We start from the raw sequence: 15,765 nt of genomic DNA, 5'->3' as shown, positions 1-15,765 counted from the left end.
TTCAGAATTGTGCATTATATTCAAATGCAAGTTGTTTTTTTTTTATTTTTTATTTTTGGAGGAAAGGCGTGTACATTTTGTTAGTGAATGGGAAACTGTGTTGCTACATAATCTAATTTCCTTGAAAATTGATTATTTTTTTCATTGCTCTGTTGATTCTGATGTCAAGTGGTTCAATGATATAGGACAAAGCACTAACAAGTAACATCATTTTCTTTGTAACTCTCATTAAAAATTGCTTACAGTTTGCTATGCATGTAATTATAGAATGCATTTAGCAATGGCAAGAGTTTCTTAGGAGAGCTACTATGTATCTTATCTTCATAGTTATAAGAAACTGAATACCTTAATTTAAAATTATTGATATTTTCTTTTCCAAAGACATTGTTGATTTTTCACTTTCCTATTATGCATATTGATTGTACAAAATTTAAATTAATTATAGCAAGAATGAAATGCTCAAAAAAGAATAGCAGCAAGACAAAGTTTTAGGAAACTGTTTATTAAGAAAATCAAAAAAAAGCAATAAAATTGTTACAGTGATAGATGAGCTGCTAAGTTATAAGTGGAAGCTGCAAAGTTACTCCTGATTACAGCAGATTAGCAAAGCAATTTGTCTTCATTTAAAATGTTTCTTCTTTCAAATCAACACAATTCATACTTTTCTTTCTGAGCCAGTTTGACTCTCAATGGAGGTTTTCTTCTTCTCAAACATTTGAATGGGTAGAATGGAAACCAAAGGAATATCAGAAGAAAACCAAGAGACTATCAGAATTGAAACATTCCAAATAATATGACAGATCAACCATATTTTTAAAAGTCAAGGTTACTATCCCCTTATTTCATGTTACTTCATGTTATGTTGAATGAGTTTACCACAGATATTTTCGTTATAAAGGATGGCAGAATTAATGAAATAAAATGATACAAGTCTACATTTGGATTGAAATTAAACACATGCACACTAAGATATATATATGTATAGGTACATGTGAATATATATATATATATGTATATATAAATATAGCTATGATTATATTGACAAAAACACATATATGAATGTAGCTATGTGTAAATATGTGTATATGTATGATTTATATACAAACACAAAAAGCAATGTTTAATTTGATTTTAACATAAATGAAAAGTAAAACTGGGTTTATGGGGAAATAAAAGAGAATTTCAGTGTTACTACTATGACTGCTGAATGTGTTGTTACTTCTGAGAATGGCAACCTGTAACTGAAGCTGATAGCAATAGATTTCTTTTAAATGAGCCTACACTTGATTGAAGGAATTCAGATTATGCTGAGATTGTCTGAAAGTTGTAGCTTCCTCAATCGTATACATATATATATATAAGCATTCCAAATTATAGCTGTTAGTGTTCTGATGTACTGTTTTACTAATCAGTAACTCAGTAACTGAACTTACCTATGATTATTTTGTTAACTGTTGATGACAAAAGCTATCTATAACACACACACACACATATATATATATAGTTATATATATATGTGTGTTAGAATCAAAATGATTGCAAACTGTGATTGTCTACATTTGTGGCAACCATCAAAAGCTTGGTTAATAACTATGACACCTTGTAGAGGTTGTCATCAACATTTATCGTTACCTGTATGAAGTGCACCTTTACTGCTATTATAATTATCATTATTATTAATATTTATTTTCATTACAAATACCAATAGCTGTAGCTGATTGTCACCATCTCTTCTCACTGATAACAGCTTTGAATTAACTTCATATATCAACACCAATGCATACTGAATAACTGAACATAACATTATTACCAGACAAAGATTATACAGCTTGTCTTTCTAATATGATGATTAATACATCAATAAACAAAAAATAAACTCAAATGAAAATTGAGAGCTATAGAAATCCAAACTAGCCCTCATTTTTTAAAAAATATCTACGGTAAATCTTACAATGAATATTCTTGACTATTTTACCAAAACATGTTATCACTGGCCACTGTCAACAACAATGTCAAATTCTTTCCATAATCGTTTTAGATTTCATTTTCTTTCCAAACCTGTCATTCATATTTCCATGATTCCTTAAACAGTGCCATTGGCAGAAAAGACACTTTGTTCTGTCTGAAATGCTGTCAATTAATCTCTAAAGGCAACTTAACCAGTTAATTAATTCCTTTTACACACAATTTTATCTTCAGTTAACTTTAAATGTTATTTTCTTAATTGATAAAATCAAATAATAATATAAGACAGATTTATTTTTAAAAACTCAGATTATACGGTATCCCAGTAATTGAAATTATGTCCTAAAACACATTTAGGGTCTGTGTACTATCTTTTAATATTATAACAAACAAAAGACAAAGGATACACATAGGTGAGGCAAATATTACAGACATTTCTATAAGTCTATATAGCCAAAGAAGTGTAATAAAATTACTTTATTTTGATTAAAGTTAATTTGTTAATTATACTTATACACAAATGGGAGGAAAAAAAGAAACTTAAGAAAATACATTTAAAAAAATCAAGCAATTTCAGAAGACCCTATTTCCTCTGAAAATAATTAACAACTTAATGTCTTCACAGCACGTTTCATACATTCTGAGTCACCATACTGCACAACTCTTTTCTTAATTTTCACTCCATTTCTGCATGGACCAAATTCTCCCCATGCGCCAAAGAAGCAACGTTCTGAAAAATACAAAATCCATACAATATTAATGTTTAATTAAAAACTCATTTTTATGTGCAAAAATTCTTTATTCACAAGAACTATTTTATAGATAAGATCATACCATGTTAAACAAGGTCTTTGGAAGACTGCAATCTAAGGAATGAGAAACTTTTGTAGTGCAAGAGGTGAATTGCTAACATAACTGAACTGAGAAAAATAGTGTGTTTGCAATTATATGAACTGTTTTGCTTATAATACTTAAACAGGAGTTTTTTCAGTCTTCTCTCTTTTTTTTTTTTTTTTTCATGACAGTTTTAGAGACTTCTTGAGTAAATGGTTTCAAAATTAAATGCGAGTGGAATTTGGCCTAAAGCAAGGAGTTTCCCATCCCATTCTGAAAATGTTAATAATAGGTATAATCACATAAAAAAATAATAAACTGTTATAATAATGAATGCAGTTGAATGATTTGTCAACATTTCATACTTACTATGGCTATAATGCTATTTGAGTCTACTATTAAATAATTTTGCTTCTCAAACTACCTTTCAAAAGCAGCTAAAAAACATTTCCCTAAATTCTTTCCTCACACACTTGATTACATGCTTTCTAAACTGTTCACTGTAACAGAATATCTCAACATAATCATAAATACATTTCATACATTAAAAATGCTCAAAGAATAAAATATCTATCCTGCAATTATTATAACATACAATATGAAATAACCTTATGTTGTGCTTGTATCAACAATTTGTGAAGGTGCATAGCTTAGTGGTTAGGGTATTTGGCTCATGATTGTAAGGTCATGTGTTCAGTTCCTAGCAACATATTGTGTCCTTGAGCAAGACACTTTATTTCATGTTACTCCAGTCCACTTATCTTCTATGTAACTATTCCTATTGCTAAATTTTTAAGTAAATTGTTGATATGGCACTCTGTCGGTAATGACAATATGGGTTCCAGTTGATCTGAGCAGAACAGCCTGCTTGTGAAATTAACATGCATGTGGCCAAGCACTCCACAGACACATGTATCTTTAATGTAGTTCTCAGGGAGATTCAGCATAACACAGAGTGTGACAATGATGGCCCTTTGAAATACAGGTGCTACTCATTTTTGCCAGCTGAGTGAACTGGAGTAACATGAAATAATGTGTCTTGCTCAAGGACACAAGGTGTTGCCAGGAATTGAACTCATGACCTTACAATCGTGAGCCAAATATCCTAATCACTAAGCCTTCACAAATTATTAATATATGCACAACATAATGACATCAGTGCCTCTCAAGCCTAGAAATATATTTTTGATTTCTTTCTTATAAACAATCCTTTCTTTTTAGATGAGATTATTAAGTTGCCTTCAACATAGTCATTCAACACACTTTTAGCTAATCCTTAGCTAACATGACCTTTCAACCTAAAGGAAAGCATAGCAGATTTACAAGTCTTGTTCTTCTTTTCCAAGTGAAGGTGGGAACCTCTATACAGTTACTCAATCTGTCAGAAGTAGTGACCAAATTCTCCTCCAATCAAACCTTCACCATCTTAAATAAGGGAAAGATACATTGGACACTGTAGTCGTAGATATACTGAAGGTAATAAATACAGGTAATAATGTTTACGTTGTGAATGCATGTGGTTTAATAGTTAGGGTATTTGGCTCACAATTGTAAGGTCATGAGTTCAATTCCCAGTGACGTGTTGTATCCATGAGTAAGACACTTTATTTCATGATTTTTCAGTCCACTCAGCTGGCAAAAATGAATAGCACCTGTATTTGAAAGGGCCAGCCTTGTCACACTCTGTGACACACTGAATCTCCCTCACAGCTACACTAAGGGTACACGTGTCAGTGGAGTGCTCAACCATATGTACATTAATTTTATGAGCAGGCTGTTCTATTGATCAGATCAACTGGAATCCTCATTGTAACCGACGGAGTGCCAATGTTTATATTGGAAGAGCAACAGAATATAGAGTATTTATTATATACAGCTGCATACAGCAGCTTTCAAGGTAAATCATTCATTCAGAATATTCACACATCACTAAATTAGAGGAAACATGCATACCAAGGTACTCCACATAATGCTAATCACTGCAAAATGAAAATAGGACCTGTTTTCAATGCAACAAACCAATTCAATACTGGATACAATGGTTTCACTCATAACTTCTGTGACAAAAGATCAGCTCCTGATCATTTCAGCCATGTGTCACTCAATCAGTCATGACTGAGAAAATATTTCAAATAAAATAAGTGAAAAAGAATAAACTATCACCACCACCACCACCACTACTACTACTACTACTACTACTACTACTACTACTATACTACTACTACTACTTACCTTTTCCGCCTTTCTTGTTGCAAGACTTTGTCACTGTTTTAGTTGCTTCACACATTGAACGATCTCCACTATCTAGTGTCATAGTCTTGGTACGAATGTTGCTTGTTGTATTACAAGCACTCCAGTCCCCATATGAATATTTGCAACCTAGAATTTCAGTGAAAAATCAAAATAAAAAAAAGAAATTACTCATCACTGTTACATCACTTTAGCAGAGTTATTTCTATTTACATAGTTATGGCCAATTGGCACTAGAAACACTAGTTCCCTTCAGATCATCAACTTTTGGCACATCAAATCAGACTAGCATATAAACGAAAGATGAAAAACTCCTTAGGGTATAAGGCAAGTATCATAATAACAAATCCATGTGTTTCAGTTTAGAACACAACTCAATTTCCATCTCCAGCCAGAGGCAAAAAACATTCAGTCTACAAGAATGGGACTGGCATCAAAAATGAATCTACCCATAATATTATGTACTAAAAATGTTAAAATGTAATAAAATTTAACCTTCTGAATTGCAAAGAAGGAATATTTGAAAGATAGATTTTCATTTTCTTTTTCCGTTTTCTATGCTCTATGCATATTATAAGTATTTCCAGTAAGTTTTTTTATACAATATAATAATGATTTAGCATATTATAAATTATTGCCACAGACTTAATGGATCTTGTATCTTTTATGTTTCAGTCATTAGACTGCAGCCATGCTGGGGTACCATCTTGAAGAACTTTTAGTCTAATGAATTGATACCAGTACTTGTATTTTGTTACTTATTCTTTTGGTCTCTTTTCATCAAACTGATAAGTTATCCGGATGTAAACAAACCAACACCAGTTGTCAAGCAGCGGTAGAAGACAAACACAGACACAGACATTTATATATATATATATATATATATACACACACACACACATACATACGTACATATATATATATATATATATATATATATATTGATAAAACGGTAAGATAACAAAAGAAAGAAAGAGACCTCAATATTATGTAAATAGAGGAAATTTATCTATACAATATGTTACATTACTCGGTAGTCAAGATAAAACTCTGAGTTTCAGATGCCGAAGTGGAAATCCACAACACCATCTCTTCGGTTATCTGGCTATTTGAAAACGTTATGAAAAAATACCGTATTTTTTCATAACGTTTTCAAATAGCCAGATAACCGAAGAGATGGTGTTGTGGATTTCCACTTCGGCATCTGAAACTCAGAGTTTTATCTTGACTACCGAGTAATGTAACATATTGTATAGATATATATATATATATGTATGTATGTATAACAGACTTTGGTTGTAGAACAAACAACAAATTTAAGGTCATCCACCTAACATATCACATCCAGTGATATGTTAGGTGGATGACCTTAAATTTGTTGTTTGTTCTACAACCAAAGTTTGTTATACTCGTCTCATTTACTTGTGCACTTCTGTAGCAGTCCTATTAACCATTTTGTTCCTAATAAGAAACAATCACTATTATTATTGATATATATGTATGTATGTATGTATGTATGTATGTATGTATGTATGAATGTATGTACGTATGTAACTTTACAATAGATTTTTTTCAGTTTCTGCCTACCAAATCCACTCACAAGATTTTGGTTGGCCCAAGGCTATAGTAAAAGACACTTGCCCAAAGTGCCACACAGTGGGACTGAACCCCAGAACCATATGGTTGAGAAGCAAGCTTCTTGCCATATAGCCAAACCTGAGCCTATTAAAATATTAGAAATACAATTTTGTGTCAACTAAAATGAGGTGGCGTATGTAATTCATTAAAAAGTTCAAAGTGAGATATAAAAGTAGACAAGAAAACCTTTATGTCACTCAATGCTTGTAAAAGTGAACAGAGATAAAACATACCTTTGTTATTCACATTACCCTTGCAGTCCTTAGTCTGTGGCTTGCTGGCTGGACACGAGCTGTCACTCAGAGCCTTCAAAGTTAGTGTTCGGCTTTTAGTTTTTGTAGTTGGGTCACATTTTGACCATGCTCCTTTGTTATATTTACAATCTACAAACAAGAGGAAAATAAATTAATAATAGAAGTTTTACTCACTAGAAGTAAAATAGATAAACCAGAGAATGTTTAGTTTACTGCTCCTAAAACTGGGACAATTAATGCTATGAATACAACAATAATGAAACTAGGAAGGACCTTCCATGAGTTAAACATTCTCACATTTATGAAATATTGCTATATATATTTTAGTAATTAATATTTAATTGAAGAACAAGGAAAAACTTCTTTTTTTTTTAATAAACAAGAGCCAATATATTTATTGTTGTGGATGAATAGAAAACAAGATAAGGCAATATTTCAGACAGTGATCCTTCATCAAAAAAGAAAAGATAGAAAAAAATAAGGAAGGAAAAAAAATTTGCTGTTGATTCAAAAATGTAACAACATGTTACATGAATCAACATTTTTTTCTTCAAAGTTTTTCCTCTCTTGTCTTAACAAAGGATCATTGTCTGAAGTCTGTGACTTATCCTTATTTCCTTTTATCCAGAGGATTAAATACCATGACTTTGTACTTTGCTGTTTTTAATGTTTCTCTTTTCTTTTCTTTTCTTTTCTTTTTGGTTTATTCTTGCTTGTTTCTCACCTGAATGATATGGCTGTGTAGTTAAGAAGTTTGCTTCTCAACCACATGGTGCCACGTTCAGTACTACAGCATAGCACCTTGAGCAAGTGTCTTCTGCAATAATCCCAGGTTGACCAAAACCTTGTTTGGAACTGGTAGATATATGTGTCTCTTTGTCTTCACATTATGTGCTAGTCATTAAAGGGTGTCACTGTCTTACAAACAGTGTTATTCATTTCTAATATTCTGTAAGAATATGTCTGGCCATGGGAAAATATTACCTCACTTGGAAACAGGTGAAGGTTGACAATAGGAAGGACATCAAGCCATAGAAAATTTGCCCCAATAAACTCTGTTCAATCCATAAAAGCACGAAAAAGTGGACATTATGCTGATGATAATTATGTTCAGTGATGAGGGTGGGCGGTACTCATCACATTTTTCAAAACTGTTGTGAGGGATGAAGACATCCTCAAAATAGAGGCCTGACCTGAATGCTTGCAAAAATATGAATGCAGTGAAAGACACCCAAAGTAGCAAGCAGTAGTGTTAACCCAGGTGATGAATTAGGTCCACCTTCCAGGTAGGTCGCAGCAGCATTAGAACTCAGAATGTTAAGAGCTAGAATAAATGCCATAAGGAGTCATCATGTTCAAGGAGCTAACAGTTCTGCTAGCTAACTGCACTAGCCTGGTATTTAACCCTTTCGTTACTGTATTTATTTTGAGATGCTCTGTGTTTCTTTCAATTATTTTAAATATAACAAAGAATTTAGTAAAATAATTTAATTATCATTAAGCTAGTGTTAGGAACATAAATTGCAACTAAGGTTTGGTGGTATATTTTAATGAAAAACTTATGAAAACAAGACATTCGTACTACAGAGCCAGAGCCGGTTTTGGCCGGGTTGGTAACAAAAGGGTTAAAGTATTTAACTTGGAAGGATGAAAGAAGGTAAAGTTAATCTTAGTAGCTTTGGAACTCAAATTGCTAGAAGCATTTTGTCTAATACTCTCATGATTCTCCCAGTTCACTGGCTGGATATCAGTTACTGCACTGAAGCAGTAATTGATGTAATTTAAATATGAAATGTTGAATGAACTTCATGAACTCTTAAAACTTCAGTAATTTCCTACATGTTGAATTCTTTACAAAAGTATCTCATTTTCTAGAGTAAAACTGATTTCAAAATTTGGGACAAGACCAGCAAGTTTGTGGGAGTGGGTAAGTCAATTACATCAGTCCCAATGTTCAATTGGTACTTATTTTAATAAAACTAAAAGAATCAAAGGCAAAGTCAACCTCAGTGAAATTTGAACAAAGAACATACAGAGGGATGAAATACTGCTAAGCATTGTTCCCAGTATACTAGAAATTCTGCTGGCTTACCACCCTTTACAATGCAACTTACATCAACTTTATCATCAGCATCATTTTATATCCATTTTGGATTGAACTCTTATAAAGAAAATGCTGTTATAAGGTCCTGGCTCTACACCCAAACAAATTAGTTATAATAATAACATCTCTCCCAACTATGTCAGAATACTGACTATTTATGTAAGAGTCAATTATAAGAATTAGTAACTCAATCAGTGATATGCAGCAATCATATCAATATGAAATTAGAAATGCATGTAATGCTGGTAGTGGATTCCACCAAGAAGTTAAAGAACCAACAGAAGATTTAACATTGGTAAAGAAGTAATATGCATTACAATATCCATTCCTCATTGTATTATGCTGGCTTCTGTGCCTCAATGACCCCAAAGTTTCTTTCAACTGAGTACAAGACCCCGTAGAACCTCTCTCGCTGAACAGGTCAAAAAACAGAGGCCAGACTAATAAGGACCACCTCTTCTCAGAGACAAAAATGGGTTTGTCTAGGTCCAAGACTCCTACCTAGGAAAAAGTAAAGCTACAGAAACAAGGATAACAATTCAAAACCGTCAAGCCTCGGAAGGGGACAGCCCAGAATCAAGAACAGTAACAGTAAATGAACACATACATTCACATATGAAACTGTTCAGGTTGTAACACCAGTAGCAACAGATATAAGACACAAAGAAAGCATTTGTGTAGTAATATCAATAACAACACATGTAACACTAACAGTTAAGTAAAAACAGTTGAAATAGTAACACTAATGTTAACAATTGTAGTACAAGTAGTAACATGAAATAATATTTTAATAAAAGATATAGATAACATTATGTGTAGCACAAACAGTATAATGAATAGTTCCTGTTATCATAGATATAATGCAAAAAATAATATGAGTGTATGCAAGTAACAACAGCAGTAACAGATGTAACATAAAAGTATCAGAAGAGAGTTCAGGGAGTAACACCAACAACATCATAAGTAACATAAACATTAATATGGGAAACATTTCAACTTGTAACACCAGTAATAACAACTATAACAGAAGCAGTTATAATAATTATACTAACAGCAACAGATGTAACACCAACAACAACAGATGTTACACAAACAGTAGCATGAAAAAATAGTTTATGGAGTAACACTGACAAAACAGACAATAATGTAACAGCTCTTGTAGTAACACACAGTTGATGGAGTAACACCAGTAATAACAGATGTAACACAGATGATAATGTAACAGTTTTTTTACAAACATCAGTAACAAAATAAACATGAACAGTAATGTGAAACATAGTTCACATAGTAACACCAGTGACAACAGATGTAACAAACGTTAACATGAGAAACAATTGCAATAATGACATTTGTAACAAAGTGTCATGAGGAACAGTTTTAATTTTTGGAATGGTTTAGTCAAAATAAAGCAGATGCTTCTTGGATGTTTGTTGGTATGGCTGATGTTCGTGAACATTTTCAAGTCCATGCAAAGCAGGAACAATATGAGGACAGACAGAATTGAAGAGGGTCCTCATTCTATAAGATAAAGATAAGGAGGAAATTGTCAATGCAGGGCTGGAAGAGTGGGGAGGGGAGTATATGTCAAGGGTCGCCAAAGGGGGTCCGAGTGACTTCCTAGGGTTCGGCGAGGAATTACAGGGGTCGATGATAGCCAAGAGGTCGAATGGAGGTTGGCGTGCAAAAGACAAGCTCACCCAGATGAACTGCTTCAAATACTTAGTCAGCGCAATGCTCATCCCTCACATTGATGTTGTCAATTTCAATAAAAGATATTCCAGCAATATAATGTATTTTTCACATTTTCTAACCATGAAAACAATTTCATAAAAATTGAAATTTTAATAATGTACACGAAGTTTTAAATGTAAAAAGTGTGTCATCTTCAATAGAATTTCTAGATTTGTCGTACATGTATATTTTAGCTAACATTTTAATTGCCAGCCTCAGTATCCAGTATGCATTTAAGATATGGTATGGAAGGGTAGGGTATTAAAATATTTTAAATGAGGAGGGTGGTCAATGCGGAAGGACAAATGGCTAAAGAGGGCCAATGGTCGAAAAAATTTGGCGACCTCTAGTTATAGGTGATAAAAGACAATTGTATTGAGTGGGCCTGAGTAAAGACAGTCTGAAATTAGCTAGCTCCAACGAGCTAAGGCTATTGCAATAATGGTAGAAACACTTCAGGTACAAAGACAAGCAACCAAGGGCATGGAAAAGTAAAGCAGTATCTGTAGATTTTCCATACTTATTTTGTAAAGTATGTGATGGCTGGAAGTTTAAGAGAATCATGAAATATATAATTTCATTTGAAATTGTATTTTTTCTCAAGGATTTGATTTATCTGATGATGTCAAATTATACAGGTTGTACTGAAGGTGTAATTTTTGGAGAGAACATCATCAAATATTATATTCTTTGTTATACACTTGCCACCGGTTCTACTTTGAGTGTTGTTATCTATTATTTTTATTTTTATATGTATAAAGAACAGAAAAACTTCAACTATGGAATGAAGTCAAAGATATAATCTATCCATAATTTTATTTTGTTATAGCTCAACAACATTAGTAAAGTTTTATCAAATCTAAATTATTTTACTAATGATAAAAAGCATCATCATCATCATCATATAATGTCAATGTTCTATAACGGTATGGTTGGATGATTTGATAGAATCCAAAGAATCTAAGGACTGCATCATGCTCCATTGTCTCCTTTGGTATGGTTTCTGTGACTGGGTACTCTTCCCAATGCCAATTTTACAGGAAATATAAATTTTGTGCATAAAAAAGATCATCTTAGTTTAATTTCATGGTTAAATTTTCATGTACAGAAACTGTAGCTGAATAACATCATAGATTAGAATCAATAAAAGTAATGATATATAACTTATTGATTAATTGGACAATATCTCATACATCATCATCATGTTGTGTTTCCAGAAGGTTAAATAAGTACACTGGATAGGCTTCCCCATGATCTATTTTCTAGTTTTTGGAACTTATCTCTACCAGTTAACACTACATTCATCATACCTCTATGAGGTAGAAATAGTAGCCAAATCTCACTTTATCACATACCTCATTATTTTTTATCCACTATTTTTTTCTTTGTAATGTAGATCCAGATACACTAGCTCTTATAAACAAAACCGGAATGTCACAGCTAAAATGCTTGTCATTAAACAAGGGGATGTTGAGAGATTCCTGGCTTTGGGTAAAAAAAATACAGGAGGATCAGTTAATTATGATTTTATGCAACATATTTCCCTCTCAGATTCACACACTTATTGCAGTGGTCCTTCAGTTTTTCTAAGGCCTGTGAAAGAACTTGGAAGATTGGGCTTCCAACCAGGCCTTTCACCATATCCCTAAAACCAGGAACTTTTCAGCATCCCTTCATATAGCATCTATTTTCTTTGTAATGTAGTTCTAGATACAATAGGCCCAATAAACAAAAGATGGGTGTCACAGCTAAAATGCTTGTAATCATATGTCTATTTAATCAGGACTAAGATGAAACAATACTGCTTAAAGCAGTGGTACAGGAGTGACTTCTATTGGTTCAGAGCGCTTCTTAATAACCATATTGTCTGGACAGTTAAATGCCATGTGGTGTTACTGCTCCATGGATACACAACCCACTGCTTCTTTAGCAATTAGGCTATAATTCCAATGACACAACTGTAGTACCAATAAGACACAATATGGGTAATAGCATGAATATTATAAGAAGCAATCTAGGAAATATCATAAACTATAGTATAAGACAATGTAAGTAGTCAATAACAGAAAATGTAGCTAAAGCTGTAATGCAACATGTAATAAAGGCTGTTACATGAATAAACAGAAACAGTAATATAACATGCAATACATACAATAGTACAGCTATACAAAAAAAGCTGTAAAATGATACAATAATACATGTAGTAGAAGTTGTAATGCAACATATGATAAATGTATCGTGAATAAACAGGAATAGAAACAACATGTAAGAGAAGCTGTAAAATGATACAGTAACACATGTAGTAAAAGCAATAGCACACGTATTGAAGCTGTAATATAACTAAGCAGACATAGTAACACAACATGAAATAGAAATTGTCACACAACATAAAAAGGAGGCAATGGTAACACAGGTATAAAGCTGTAATACAAAAAAACATATAAAGTAACATGAATATTAAAACCACAACCTTTAGAATAAAAAACCATGGACATTCCACTTTTATAAATTTTCACATTCATATTTTCATGCATAAATTTATAGATCTCCAAAGCACTATTTCATTCTGTTAAGGATTACAATTATGTCTTCAGTTTCATTCCATAGTTAAGACTGTCTGAAGCATAATACACCGCCACACGAACATCATGGAAAGTAGAATAATATTGTAGATAATAAAACACAAGCAGTAACATATGTAACATGAACAGCAATACAACCACAATTCAGCTACTATTCAAGTAGTTAAATAACTAGTAAAAACAGTAATTCTTTTCAATGTGAGACCTAGGAAGAGGAGGAGTTTTCTCTTCTTAGGCCCCACATGAGGTGATGAGGCTCAATATTCTATCCAGTTCAACACAGTCATTTGGTTCTGGGATACCTTTACTGGTGCCTAACTTGTTGCAAGCATTCAGCTCAGCCCCACAGTTTGTACCCTACCCGTGTTTTTCTCGTGGGCATTGACTTGCAGATATTCAAGCTAGGCATCAGCCATATCAATCTTATAAGTCTGGAAAGGTCTGCAAAGGTCATGATGCTTATCTATTATATAAAATCTGTTCTGTCTGTCTGTCTGTGTGTCTTCTAGGATCTTGGGCATTCTCCATCCGATTGCGCTCAAATTTGATATGTAGATACCGAGGGTATCAGGGTGTCTTGAAAAAAATTACAAAAATCGATTCCAGGTGAGAATGCGATCGATAAAGCCGTAGGAACGTGCATTTGTAAAATCATTTTTATTGGAATAGAAAAAAAAGTCTATCTTTATTTCTTCTTTTGCTGGTGTCTCAAATTTAGGTTAAATCAGTGTTTCTCAAAGGGGAGGCCTATGGGACAGTCAGACAAGTTGTTTTGAGAAAATTTGGTTTAATTGTTTGACAACTCAGCACCATCCATTGGACGGAGGGCATTTTACTCGTTTAACATAAACACATAAAAGGTATTACCATCAGTTTTGACAATAAGTATTCAGCTGTTCAATGAACAGGGCTACCTGTTTGTTAAATTAACATGTAAGACATCAGTGTGTCTTAATGTAATTCTCAGGTAGAGGCTGCATGATACCTGTGACAAGGTTGAACTTGTAGATTACAGGTGTAATCCTTGTGATGGATTTGCACACAATTTCTGATTCTCCAATTTCACACACAATGCTTGAGTTGACTTGAGGCTATGATAAAAGACACTTGTCCAAGATGCCATGCAGTGGGAACAAACCCAGGGCCTTGTAAATGCATAGCAAATATTTTAAGCACTCAGCCATAGTTAATACATGCAATAATAGTTATAAAAATGATTGGCCAAAGAAAGAGTAATGTAGACATTGTGACAAATAATAACACAAAAAGTATCACATAAAGTAGCAAAGGAAGGAAATGCAGAAAATGACTAAAACAATAAATAATCCTTTCTTCTGTAGGCACAAAGCCTGAAATTTGGGGGCAGGGGATTAGTCGATTACATCAACCCCAGTGTTTAACTGTTACTTTATCAATCCCAAAAAGATGAAAGGCAAAGTCAACCTTGGTGGAATTTGAACTCTGAATGTAGCAATGGGTGAAACACCGCTAAGCATTTCACCCAGTGTGCTAATGGCTCTGCCAGTTTGCAAGCAGTAATGGAAGAACAGTATTAAACCAGCATAACTTAATTTATTGCATTTGGATATTTGGCTTCAAATAACTGAATACAATCCAAAATATTGCAAAACTTTGCTACACAACTTCCCTTTTAATGATACCCCATTTTAATAATATTTTTTAAAAATCATAAAAATAAAAATTTAATTATTAATTATGCAAAATGAATACTAAACATTCATAATGATTATTTTAAATGTTTAATACCCACACACACTTTGATAATGTGCATTTAAGTGTTTGTTCATTCACTCATTCAGTTAGTTTGTATATTGATGTGGTGCATGCATACTGTATTCACCTTCTCTCCATTTCTCTTTCATCTTGAAACATATCAATCAATTCGTCCTTCCAATCAGACTGGTTAATTTTGGAAATTTCTAGCTGAATCTGGTGTATTTCAACACAACATAGGTAATGAAAATAGTCACCTTGGGAATAGCTGTAAAGCTACTTAATTTTTAAAATAATGTAGCATATTCTAGCTAGTTTCTCATTATTGGTTGTTTTATAATTTTGATGAGCTGAACCAATCACACAGCAAGGCAAAATGACTGGCAAATTTAAGGAATAATCTCATTTAACAATTTGCTTCTCTTCTAGCAGTTAGATATTTGGAAACAACTGAAATGCTAAGTTGAGGTATTCTTGTAATAGCAGATGTTTCTAAATAACATTTCTATACAACACTTGCCTCAAATAATGTTTAAAAACTTTAACCCTTTCCATAACAATCCATCTAAAACTGCCACTGGTCCTACAATACAAACCATTTTCTTTAAAATGATTTAAAACCTTCCATCAAAATTTCATGCAAATTTATGCTCCAAACACCAGCTTAATAACA

At 32.9% G+C, this 15,765-nt stretch overlaps 1 protein-coding gene across 5 annotated transcripts in view; it reads right to left on the bottom strand.

Annotated features, from left to right (window-relative positions):
* Positions 1 to 486: 486 nt before the first annotated feature.
* The window catches only part of LOC115210287, a 114,468-nt gene continuing 99,189 nt past the window's right edge, over positions 487 to 15,765 (bottom strand). For all 5 annotated transcript variants that reach the window (XM_036502083.1, XM_029778790.2, XM_029778792.2 and 2 more), the window contains 3 exons: positions 6,921 to 7,070; positions 5,032 to 5,178; positions 487 to 2,695 (listed from right to left, as the gene is read on the bottom strand). In XM_036502083.1, the coding sequence (XP_036357976.1) occupies positions 2,568 to 2,695; positions 5,032 to 5,178; positions 6,921 to 7,070 (425 nt within the window). In that variant the 3' untranslated portion in view covers positions 487 to 2,567. The remainder of the gene's footprint in view (positions 2,696 to 5,031; positions 5,179 to 6,920; positions 7,071 to 15,765) is intronic.

Source organism: Octopus sinensis, linkage group LG4 (assembly GCF_006345805.1).
Source record: "Octopus sinensis linkage group LG4, ASM634580v1, whole genome shotgun sequence".
In the NCBI taxonomy this organism is placed as follows: Eukaryota; Metazoa; Mollusca; class Cephalopoda; order Octopoda; family Octopodidae; genus Octopus; species Octopus sinensis.
The sequence above is the reverse complement of the archived record's forward strand: the minus strand, read 5'-3'. Positions and strand labels throughout refer to the sequence as shown.